General features: G+C 36.7%; 1 protein-coding gene across 1 annotated transcript; it reads left to right on the plus strand.

Annotated features, from left to right (window-relative positions):
• The first annotated feature begins 183 nt into the window (after positions 1-183).
• LOC106101273 (histone-lysine N-methyltransferase SETD2-like) lies at positions 184-12,225 on the plus strand. The gene is made up of 16 exons (XM_013280438.1): positions 184-347; positions 606-2,454; positions 2,529-2,657; positions 3,315-3,614; positions 4,226-4,316; positions 4,784-4,939; positions 5,373-5,593; positions 6,060-6,202; positions 6,425-6,561; positions 6,970-7,334; positions 7,834-8,008; positions 8,607-8,797; positions 8,991-9,222; positions 10,211-10,355; positions 11,122-11,252; positions 12,187-12,225. The coding sequence occupies exons 2-16, from the start codon at positions 629-631 to the stop codon at positions 12,223-12,225; spliced, it is 4,281 nt and encodes a 1,426-aa protein (XP_013135892.1). The 5' UTR covers positions 184-347; positions 606-628.
• Positions 12,226-12,664: the final 439 nt, after the last annotated feature.

The raw sequence follows: 12,664 nt of genomic DNA on the forward strand, positions 1-12,664 counted from the left end.
ATTATTATATCAATATTACCATTTGTAATCTAAACCGCGAGCATTGGGACATTTCATGAAACACTTCTGCAAACACTAGATCAAAGCATAATGATATCTTGGGTAAAAAAATAACATGTATGCGATTATCGATTTATATTGGCGCGAACCTAACATCGATTTCATCATTATATTTTTGTTGGACTTCTCTAGATGGTCAATGAAAGATGCTAAAAAAAATTAATGGACTGGTCAAAAATGAAGTGGCTTTATATCAACTGGATTTAATAGTGAAGGCATTTTGAAGTAATTATAATATATTTTGGAGTATAATAAACTTAAACATCGTTTAAGGTGAAAAAGTAATGGTATGTAACATTGTCATTGTTAATTATTGATAGGTTTGGACCGGTGGGTTACGCTGTGTGAACGTTCTTCTGTTCTTAGGTCTGTTGTGTTGTTTTAAATTCCATAGTTTTTTATGATACGCTTAAAACCTTATAAGTGTAATGCTTTATTTTTTGCCTATATGTTTACCATGTGGTACTCAAAACATGTACCATGTAAATTAAAGAGGTCAGTCCGTATTATTTCTTGATGCTAATGAGAGCGTATTACGTTTATAGGTTGTTAGCTTCAACGCCTTGCGATGGCAAAGAAAAGGAAACCCGCAACGCAACTCGCTGCTCGGCGGTCTGCCCGTCGCGGGAAGCAGGCGACTATTGAGGAGGTTGCCTTGGTAGGCGAAACATCCACAACAGTAGAAGCAACAACATCCAACACACAACCTAAATCTCCTGAGACCTCCAGTGCAAAAGTTGAACAGTCAAGTACATCACTAGCACAACTGTCTCAATCTCATAACTGGAATCCTACTGTTAAAATTTGCCCACCTGTAGGTTTGCATAAGAAATTTGGTAAATATCGTTGTTTATTCAATAATGATGAAAATTCAAGCAGAAAGAGTGATGTATGTAGCGATAGTGAAACAAATAGTAGTGATATTAAAATAGTGGATCTTTGTGGTAGCTCGGAGTCAGATTCAAATGCTGCAATAGAGATCCATTCTGATACTAACAGTTCTGCAAGCCCTAGTCCTCTCAGCATTTTGTCAAACCCTCAACAAAATCATATGAATATACCACTACCTGCATCATCACAGTCTTCCGAAGTGTCTGTAGGAAATGAGGCACCTGTGGGAAGTGAGGTTACTATTTTAAATGAGACCCCTGTGGTACATGAGGTTCCTGTGATATATGAGGTCCCTATAGTAAATGAAATCCCCGAGGTAAATGATACCCATGTGGTAAATGAGACTCTTGAAGTAAATTATAATTCTATGGATAATATTGAAAACAATGTGCTACAAATTCCTTTGCCTACAGATGTATCGGTAATTGCTAATGATGACCAACCTGTAAGTAATAAAGATAATGAAAAAGAAGTACAGGAAAAAAACATTCCATCTGTAGAACAAATTGAGTATGCCTGTGATGATGAGGAAATTATTACGGTAGTACAAATCGTAGAAGATGATAATCAAGAGCTTTATTACGACATTAAAATAGATAGTCCAAAGAATGAGGCAACAAAACAGACAAATGAAGATGAAGAGTGTAAAAATTATGATTCCGATTTCCAGAAACACTTTGAAAATCTCAACTTAACTGCTGAATCTAGGTCCACTGCACATTCACCTATGGATTGTTCAGAACTTGAATATATACAAACCTCTCATTGTAATACCCCAGATATATTTTCAAAAGAAAATTCTTATGATTTAACAAGACCTGATCCAAGCTTGACACCGAGTTCTATATTATCCGATGAGAGCAACTCATCAAGAGTAACGGAACAGACGCAAAACAATTCCAATGATTCCGCGGAATCATCACCAACAGGTGTAAGACGGTCAAACCGTATAAAAACAATCAGCAATTTGAAACAAAAGACTAAAGGATATGGTTTAGTTAAACCACTAAAGAAAGCATTAATTACTCAAACAAAATTAAAATTAGAAGAATTAGGCTCAGATAGTCAAGAGAAAATAGGAGAAACAATATCAAATGTGATACCACACTCCTCACAGTTTCCCATTCCCTCTGAAATGCCAGTCAAGGTTAAATCACGTTGGAGAAGATCAAGCGAGCTTGAAATGGGAACAAATTCACCTGCAGTGTCACCGTTAGCTAGTCCAGGTCTCCCTCAACGTGTACTTCCATTAACGGAAGAACAAATACCAACGGATGTGGAACAAGCTGTTGTAGCATTAACTAAAGAAGCATATGATAAGATAATTGAAGAGAGAATGAATCAATTTCAGCATTTGGATGAGAATGAGTATTTGTGTGATCGTATGATCAGCAGAGACACAAGGAAGATGATTTGTGATTGTTTTATGACCAAAGAAGAGTTGGAACGAGGAGAACTTGCTTGTGGTGAAGACTGTCTTAATAGACTGCTTATGATTGAATGGTTAGTTATGCTACGTGTATATAATACATTATTTTATTTATTTTAGCGGTTTTTAGAATTATCTTTGTTTCCAGTAACTCCAGATGTCCAGTTGGTGACCGTTGTACTAATAGAAGATTCCAGAATAGAGAGAATGCCTCTCTAAAGGTTTTTTATGCAGATAAGAAAGGATGTGGAGTGGAGGCTGCTGCTGATATTATATCGTAAGTAATTTTTTTTTTTTCAATAAATCTTTCCTGAAGTAAAAGTTAGTACATATATCTTGACAATATGTGAATATAAACCAATGTTTAGCCGATAATGTCTATACCTCATGGTACTTATGTTTACATTTTATGCTATTTAATGTTTTTTTTGTACATTAATCAATGTACTGAGTGTGTACTAAATGAAATATTCAGACCATAATAAGATCAGTACATAATATTCTTTATCTCATTAACCGAAAGCAATTGCGAATTTTTTATAATTGTTTTGTTTATAAGATCATAATTTTTTTTCGCATTAGCGAAATATTAATGAGATAAGAAAATAAGGTCAAATCGAATGTAGCAATGATTTCCCGTAGCCTATTTTGTAACAGAAATTAAGTTTTATGTTATAAGCATTATGTTTTTAATATGTACTTAAATTTTTATCATGTGTTGTATAATTTATTTTCATATAGGTAAAATTACCTGCATAACTTACGATGCCTAAGATTACGAAAATCTATTTGGCGCGATTCTAACACAAATTTTACTACTTCACATTAAAGAAAACATTATTGTTGTTTATGGGTAGTTTTGTATCCTCATGCATCAACTTAAATACACCTTTTTTTAATATGTAAATCATAAATTTTCCATCATTTATTACAGGGGTGAATTTCTAATGGAATATGTAGGTGAAGTGTTGGATTATGAACAATTTTACAAGAGGGCGCAGTCATATTCTGATGAGAACAACCTACATCACTATTTCATGTCACTTAAAGGTGACACAGTTATTGATGCGACAATGAAAGGAAACATATCAAGATTTATCAACCATTCTTGTGAACCGAACGCGGAGACACAGAAGTGGACGGTCAATGGAGAGCTGAGAATAGGGTTTTTCAGTAAAAGAGAGATTCCCGCAGGAGAAGAGATTACTTTCGACTATCAGTTTCAGCGTTTTGGGTAAGTAATGTGAATATACAGTAATTTAGTTTATTATACCTAACTAACTGTCGCCTGTGAATCATCCGTGCTAAATTAAGAAGAGAGAGAGAGAAATTGAGAAGATAGAAAACTATTCTGAGTTCTTCCAGAATGTTCCATGTCTTTTCCTACCTTTCTATTGAGATCTATTGAGCAGTTCTAGAGATACCTTCTAACAAACATCCAACTGCCCATCTAAACTTTCACATTTATAATATTAGTAAAACTATGTTGTTCGTGACATCGTCTGAATGAAATTATAATAATAAAATAATGTTACTAATGGAAAATATAGCTTTTTAATGGTGAAAGAATTTTTGAAATTGGCCCAGTAGTTTTTGAGTTATTTCAATACATACAAAAATACAAATCTTCTTTATAATATTGGTATAGATAAAACAAATAAACGCAGTATAAAGTTAAACTCAGGAATAAACTGAGTATAAGCAAATTTTAGTACAAATTTTGCTATTTTTTGGTGTATAGTTTGAAATAGGTCCCAAATATATGTTAGTGATTGACAATTCCAGCGAGTGGTGTGAGGTGTTATGAAAGGAGGGGGAGGTAACAGATGTATTTGTTGCATGCAGCAAGGTGGCGCAGCGCTGCTACTGCGGCGCGGAGAACTGCCGCGGCTGGATCGGTGCAGAACCTGACTCTGATGATGATGATGATGAAGAGGTAATGATCAAACTATATACTCCTTGACTGCTTTTAGTTGGCACGTACGGTACAAGAGTACTCTTATTCCCTATGTGCCAAATAACTTATTTATATCACAAATAAACTGTGCTACAATTTGAATATTGTAGAAAAACTTGAAAACTTCTTGCTGATTTTTTTCTACTAATTTTAATCTGTATTGAAGAGAACTTGTATTGCATTAACTAAACCAAAGACAGTCTTAATATGAGTTCGACAAAGTAACTATTACAATTCAACTAACTACTTTTGCTCTCAACTTCGCCTGTGTGAAATTAAAAAATAATAAAAAACTCAGCCTATGTTACTGATAACATAGATTATTAATGGTGTAAGAAATTTGAAATCGGCCTAGTAGTTTCTGAGTTATTTCAATACAATAAAAAAATACTTTCCTCTTTGTAATATTAGTATGATATAATTTGTACATATTATTGTTTCTTTAGGAGGAAGAAGATGTATCCACATCCAAGTCTGGTACTGCAGAGTCCGAGGAGCCTGGTGCAGTCGACCCATCAGAGCAGCCCCAGCCACGCGTGCGCAAACCTAAGAGAAACAGAAAGTACAAACCTAAAGCCCCGGACCTTGTCCAAGATGCTGATGTAAGAATTTTAGATTATTAGTAAAAGAGCTTTTGCCTACAGTTTGTTTGTGCGGAGTAATATCTTCATAAGTAGCCTGAGTTCTGGATGTTATTCTACATTTAAGACAAATTTCATCGTTATCTGTCAAGCTGTTTTAGAGATATGTAGTAATAAACATCCATCCATCCATTCTAATTTTTATTTAGTACGAAAATCTGTTTTTTAACAATGATATTAAATTATTTTATTGAACTAATAAAAGTATGTAATCTAACTAAGCTTGAAACTTAGAATTTTTTTTAATACATTTCTATAGTCTTATTACAGTGGCTTTATTCAAATTAAAAAAAAATACATTTCATACTACTTTGACTTATTCATACTAAAAATGCCACAAATCTACTAATCCTTTTGTTGAATCTATAATGATTGAGGTTAATTTACTGTCTAGATTGAGGAGGACCTAGAAGCCCTAGGTCACAGCGGTGTGAAGAACCAGAGCCACACGCTGCGTCTCTCCCGTACGGTGGTTCGTGCGAAGACGCGCCGCGCGCAGACCGCATTACTCCGCCTGCTGAGGGACGCTGATCTGCCGTGTAGAAGACTGTTCCTTGATTATAGAGGTCTACGTCTACTGGCACCATGGTGTTCTGATGCTTCTACGGAGTTCAGGTAACAGCAGACGAGGGTTTCCTCTTTAGTTTTTTGTCTCATAATGGAATATGGATGACGATGGGGTATAGGGAGGGGGCAGAAGACCAAAGGAAACTGGCAGAGAATTATTGTTTTTGAATATGTCAAATCTTCCAGAAATCAAAAAATCACAGATTTTTTCAATGTTAGTTAACAGTTTTTTGTGATTGTCACATTATTTTGTTTTAATTAATGTTTTATTTTAACTAATGTTATAAATGCGAAAGTTTAGATGGATGGCTAGATGTTTGTTTGATTTTGTAGCCTAAACGGCTAAACGAATTTCGATGAAATTTGAAAAATCTGTAAAACGATAGTCTGGAAGAACACATAGCCTATGTGTTTTCATTCACGCATAGCCTGTGCACTCATTTTTGTTTTTTCTAATTCTACGCGGACGTAGTCGCGGGCGAAAGCTAGTTTAAGATATATTTTTATGTTTTAGATTGGAAATGCTTCTAACTGTGGACCGGTTGCCGATTACAAACAAGACAATGGTACAAGAGAGTCGCTTCTTTACGATCGTGGAGCGATGGCGCAGCGCCGGCGGACCTGCGCCTGATCCTGTTTTTATTGATGAAGCTACTGGTAAATATCGAATTTAAATTATTTAAACTTCCGTGAATCATTTTTATAACTAATTATTTTACGGATATTATTCACGTCTGTTTTTCAGTAGTGAGTAATAGTCGAGATCAGTTTCAGACCCTGCGGGGGAGCCAGTGTTACTGAGGTTGTTTCGCGGTCGAAAATAATTAGTTAATCTACTTTGTTTTGCCACTCTGCTATACAACCATGTAACATTTTCAGGTCTTCCAGTAGAATTGAACAATATAACAGCTCAAGACGCAGCAACAATCGCTGAAAAGAACAAAGAGAATGCAGCGATGCTAGAAAAAGTTAGAGATCTGTCTAGCCAGTTGTTGGAAAGATGGTCCAGTTTGAAGGTAAGGTTACAATATTTTTTTATTACGATTTATCTATACTTAATATAATAAAGCGTAAACACACACTACAATCAAATGCAGCATAATTTTGTATAATTCTTTCTTTAATAAAAAGCCCTACACTTACGACACGTTTTAGGCTATATATTTTAACGCAATAAACTTAGGGATCTATAAATTGGAAAAAACCTCTATGTGGGAAAGGGACCATAAACAACAAGCTGCCAACATCAAGGGAGCATAATTATCATCATTGTCATTTGTACATTTCAATTTTGACGTTTGCAATTGACAATTTGACAAATATAAAGAATAAAATAATGTTTTTATAATTCCATGCTTATGAAGCTTCACGGGAACAGCTATTAATTAATTAAAAATTCATATGTTTTAAATTTATTTTTCTAGGAGGTGTTCAAAATTCCGAAAAAGGAAAGAATACAGCAAATGAAGGAGCACGAACGTCAAGCAAACGTGGAGAGACGCGCGGCGGATTCAAGCGGCTCGCGGGAGAGGGAGCGAGAGAGAGAACGAGAGCGCAGAGACGAGCGAGAGAGACGGGACGATAGGGAGCACCGCGAGAGGGAGCGGGAAAGGGAGAGGGAGAGAGAGCGCGAGAGGGAAAGAGAGAGGGAGCGGGAGCGCGAGAGAGAGCGGGACCGCGACCGCGACAGGTACAGAGAGCGGGAACGAGAGCGAGACAGGGAGCGGGACAGGGAAGATAGAGATAGGAGGAAACGAAGGAGTAGCCCAGAAGCCAGGCGAAGTATACGGTATGTTTTGTAATATTTATGTACTATCGAGGCAATTCGCGGTGTTTCACTTCATGAAAAATTGCCTTGAATTGGCGGGGTATGACCGCCTCTTCCTACAAAAAACTAGTTAGATACCAGTGCAAACGAAGAGTTAATAATAACTCCGTGATTTATTACCAACTTTTTTCATACAGACACATTTATAAGCTAAGTTGTATTGATTTTCGTTCTGCGTCTCGTTTCGATATGTGGAAACGTTTATAGGTTTTAAGTGGGAACACCGCCAGTTTCCTCTGCTGTACGTAAAAGACAAAATTGTAGAATGCGTTTATTTAGTCATTTTCAAGGTTTAAAGGGCCTGTCCCACTAAATTGTAAATTATCTGTTATCTAACGTGTAAAATATGTGATGGAAATATCGGATTTTGTTTCCTTATGTGACAGTGACATCATTTTTGAGCTACCCTCTATCAGCCAGTTGTGGGACAGGCCCTTAGTGTTGTATTGTGTTGTTGCAGTTTGAGCGAGCGCGTGCTGGCGGCGGTGCCCCCGCTGAGCAAGGAGGAGCGGCGGCGCGCGTTCGCGGAGGCGGCGGCGGCGGCGGAGGAGGCGCGCCGCGCTCCCCCCGCACCCGCACCCCCATCAGCACAGCCCGCCTGGCCATACTGGACGCAGCATGACGCATTCCAACAGGTAACAACATACATAACAACTAATTAATAATAATAATAATAAAGCCTTTTATTCTGAAATGAAATTAAATATAGTGACTTATAGTATGTCCAGAGTGCCTCTTGGCATAGACCTCCTCCAAACTCTTCTACTGTTTTCTATCTCGCAACTCTTCTCCAATGTGGATCGGCAGTCATCCTCAAGTCGTCCTCCCATCTTATTAGCTGCCGTCCCCGACTCCTTTTTCCATCCCTCGGATATCATTTGGTTACCACCTTGCTCCATTTGTCTTTTGTCTTTTGCTATTATAAATATTAGTAGATAAGATTGTAATCTTGTCATGTACCAATGTAGTTTATGATTTTTCAAATTTCATATGTACACATATAATTTACCTGACGTTCTTACGGTAAAGGAAAACATCGTGATGCAACCTGCACATATAGGTAAAGAAATTCAAAAATATGTGTGAAGTCAACCCGCACTGGGCCAGCATGGGTGACTATGGTCTAGTCACCTTAACTTAGGGCAGACTCCGAGCACCTCAGTGGGGATAAATAGTTGGCTGGTTATGAAGATATAGTAACAAAAGCTTAGTATGAAGTTATTTTGTGTATAGATGTTCCAGCCCGGCATGCTGGGTCAGATAATGCCGGGGCTGGTGGGGGGCATGGTGCCCCAGGTGTCCCAAGTGCCCCAGGTGCCGCAGGAGACGCAGGCAGAGTGGTTGGCCCCTGGGAGTGACTTCCACTCGCAGCCAGCTTTTGTACCTTCTTTCCCCGGAGCACAGTTCTGTATGCCACAGCATAAGTAAGGAAACATTATTTTAATTATGTATTCGACTGATGTTTTTAAACAAATCACTTCCAAATTTTTTACTTTTAAACTAACAAAATAAATCGCATGTTATGTTTTGAAAAAATAAATCCTTGTTTTGGTATAATTGAATACTTAATGATACTTTTCATTAATGTAAATAATTAATATTTTCAATAATTTACAGTATGATGGGCTTCGGTATGGGAGGGTTCATGTTTGGGCAACAAATACCGCAGTCGTTCCCCACGCGGCCCGGCCAAGTGCCCACGCAGTCGATGCCCACGATGCCCACGATGCCCACGCAGCCGGGCATGGCTCAGCCCACGTTGCCCAACATGCAGTCGCAGTTGCCCACGCTGCAGATGCAAGCGCTAAGAAATTCTCAATCCAACCAAGCAGTGCAAAATGCTAACCAGGTAATAGACTAAATTGTTTGTTGTTTTGTTAAATTAAGAGCCTTACTATAAACTTAGTGATTTAAACATTTTCTATCTTAAAACATAAATTAACACACATTATTATTTGAAAGTTTCCTATATACGATCTTGAACAATAAACTAAAAGATAAATCGTATATGAATCAGGGATAACAGTTAAAAGATCAAAACACGTGTTTAACTAAACTGTCTATGTTTACTGTGATAATACAGACAGTTAATTATATGCTGATATTTGTAAATTTTAAGACTTTGTTGTGTCTGGCTTTATATTCTACTTAGAAAAATATTTTTTGTATAATAATCGATACATTCGACAAGGAGCGTCGGTGGTGCAGGAGTTAATTTATGACTTTTATCAGCAGATCTTGAGTTCAAATCCCACTATTTTTTTTAAATTAATTTATCAAACATCTATACAAAGAAAAAACAATAAGTACCCCTTCAGGCATGCAATATAATGAGTACAAATTTAGCGAAACAAACACTTAGAAATATCAACATAATGCACCTTAAACATTTCATATTTAAACTTTGTTATTTTTAACAAGCTCAATCTTAATTATTATCCTTGGTCGAGGGTTACCTTAGTATTAATGCTTAGAGTTAAAGATCGTGAACCTTTTAGGATTCCATAAATTCGGAGGACTGCATTCTATGGAAGGCATTGGGGAAGGCGTAGGCCTTAGGCGTAGGCGGACGTAGGCCCAGCAGTGGGCAGACAAAGGCTGATGATGATAATGATGATGATAATGATGATGATGGTGATGATGATGATGATGATGATGATGATGATGATGATGATGATGATGATGATGATGATGATGATGATATGCATTTATCGTTCTTACAATAAAGTAGTTTTAACCCGCAGTAATCCAGCATTGATTATAACCTAGTTGTTACTGACTTGGGTAGGTTCCGTAGTTTATGACAAGGGAAATGTTTATACGTAGTGTTGTGACAGATGGCGGGTGCACAAGCACAAGGAGGTGAGAAGGAGGTAGTATTGCCTTCTTTGTGGCGCAGCGCGAGGGATGTGCGCGGCCGCACTTACTACTACCACGTTAAGTTGCGACGACCGCAGTGGTTGCCGCCCCCTCCGGACCCTGGTAAGTACTATGCGACGACAATAATATGATGTTTAAACATTTTTAATAAAAAAATTAGTAGTTTTTGGTAAATTTACTAATGTTTCCTTCAACCAATCGTACTAAGCTATGGGGCTTATAGTTCACGATAATAGGCGAAAGGCGGGATTCGAACCCTCGACCGCAAGATCGGTATTGACGCTAATACATTGTTATAGGTCAAAAGAAAAAATCATGTTCAATAAAAATAATGTATAATGTGTTTATATGACAAACCATATGTCCCTGTTTAAAAATTTTATTAATCATACTAATATTATAAATGCGAAAGTTTAGATGGATAGATGGATGTTTGTTAGAGCTTGTAGCCTAAACGACTGAATGGATTTCGGTGAAATTTGACATAGATGTAGAGGATAGTCTGGAAGAACACATAAGCTACTAGCATTTGTTTTTTTTAATTCCGCGCGGACGGGGTCGCGGGCAAAAGCTAGTTTTCAAATTATTATAGAAACACGTTATTGTGAAATAGCAACTAAAAAATCCGACAACTCAATCTGACTTTTCTCTTTTCCCTATTAAATTCTTTTTTATAACTGCTTACCTAAAATATGCAAAAACTCCTTGAATATTATGAATAGTTTATTGAAAATACATGAATTAATGAGATGTTTGTTCAGCAATCGTTTTTATAGTTAACTTTCTTAGAACTTTTTATATAAATAAAAAATTATGATTTATCGATTTATCGGTTTATTGTATAATATCTCGTATAATGTTTTTATAGAGGAGAGTTCGTCGGAGGAGGAGGTGGAGGCGATGAGCGCGCTGGACGCGGCCGTGGTGCGCAGACAGGTGAAGGGAAAACTGGTAGAGGGAGTTAATGGCATTTATGAAGGTAAAAACAATTTTACTTATGTTCTATACATATAATAAAATTGTAGTGTCTGTTTGTAATATCAAAAGAAAAAATCCAGCTGACAACATCGAGGTTGCCATGGTAACGGTAATTGTTATCCAATGTCAAAGGCCTTTGTTGTCATTTGTACATTTGAATTTTGATTTGATATTTGATACACAAAGAAACAAGGCACGGAGTCTGAAGCGAAAGGTTGTTTTAACATATATATCTATACTCTATCTATACTATTATAATAAAGCGTAAACACATTTCTTTGTTGCCTAAGATGTCAGCAATTACAACACATTTTTGAATAATTCTATTCTTTAATAAAAAGCCCTACACTTACGTCACGCTTTAGGCTATATATTTTCACGCCATTAAACTTAGAGGGTAAATATTTTGGATAAAAACCCTAATTTGGGAAAGAGACTATAAGTTGCTGCCAACATCAAGGAAACAAGATTACTAAGGTGTGTCATGTCATGTCAGTTTGACATTGGCAAATGTAAACAATAAAATAAAGTTTTTACAGTTGCATGCGGATAAAACCGCACGGGAACAGCTAGTAATAAGATAAAATTGTTTATTTAAAAGGGATACACTTTAAACTTTAGGTTGTTACGACTTTGTTTTCATACTTTATCTATAACAATCTGAAAAACAGTTCATGAACAATAACAAACGATTAAATTCTATTATTTACGCGTTTATTGATGTTGGAAGTGATCGTACTCGAGCAAAACAAGCGCGTAAGGGCATTCCAGTTCTTGCTACAGTACACAACTAGCTTGAACAAGCTCGCCCAACACGGTGACCATATTGTGGAAAAATGCGTACATTGAATTTTGTCCCCTATTCAAATATGTATCCAGTGTTCCAGAACTTTAAGAATGGATTCCATTCCACACCAGAATGGTCTTTTTTTGGTAATTTCTTTCATCTCCTCAGATTAAGGAAGTTTTCCTTAAAGAGGAGAAAATGACATAGAAATTGTCTACACTCGTTACATCCATTTATATACGACAACTAACTTTTGCCTGTGACTATTCCGCACAGAATAAGAAAAAATCAAAAGAATGTGTTTTTTCCAGATTATGTCATACATTTATGACTTACATGGGGATCAGTTAAGCAATTCTGGAGATATCTAACAAACATCCATCCATCCATCTAAACTTTCACGTTTATGATATTAGTAAGATGATGGTGTGTCCCTTCACAACGTTAACCCACAATTAGATATCTGTATTTGCACTTTAAAATCCTATTAACTTTTGCCCTGCTTTAAAATCCGGGTTAAAATTTTAAACTCATGGAATGCCTATGCAAGTCAAGATAAACACTTTCGAGAAGCTGTTTGAATAAAAGTAAATGCGCGGGAAAACAGCTGTCATTTGTGTATCGTCGACGCGCGAAGACGGTTGCT

The sequence above is a fragment of the Papilio polytes genome, unplaced genomic scaffold (genome assembly GCF_000836215.1).
Source record: "Papilio polytes unplaced genomic scaffold, Ppol_1.0 DF823991.1, whole genome shotgun sequence".
Taxonomy (NCBI): Eukaryota; Metazoa; Arthropoda; class Insecta; order Lepidoptera; family Papilionidae; genus Papilio; species Papilio polytes.

Excerpts from the sequence above, each read along its gene's own strand:
- LOC106101273 (XM_013280438.1), top strand. The coding sequence starts at position 629 with ATGGCAAAGAAAAGGAAACCCGCAACGCAACTCGCTGCTCGGCGGTCT. Across the intron at positions 6,203-6,424 it reads TTTTATTGATGAAGCTACTG|GTCTTCCAGTAGAATTGAAC; the intron begins GTAAATATCGAA and ends TAACATTTTCAG. Across the intron at positions 7,335-7,833 it reads GAAGCCAGGCGAAGTATACG|TTTGAGCGAGCGCGTGCTGG; the intron begins GTATGTTTTGTA and ends GTGTTGTTGCAG.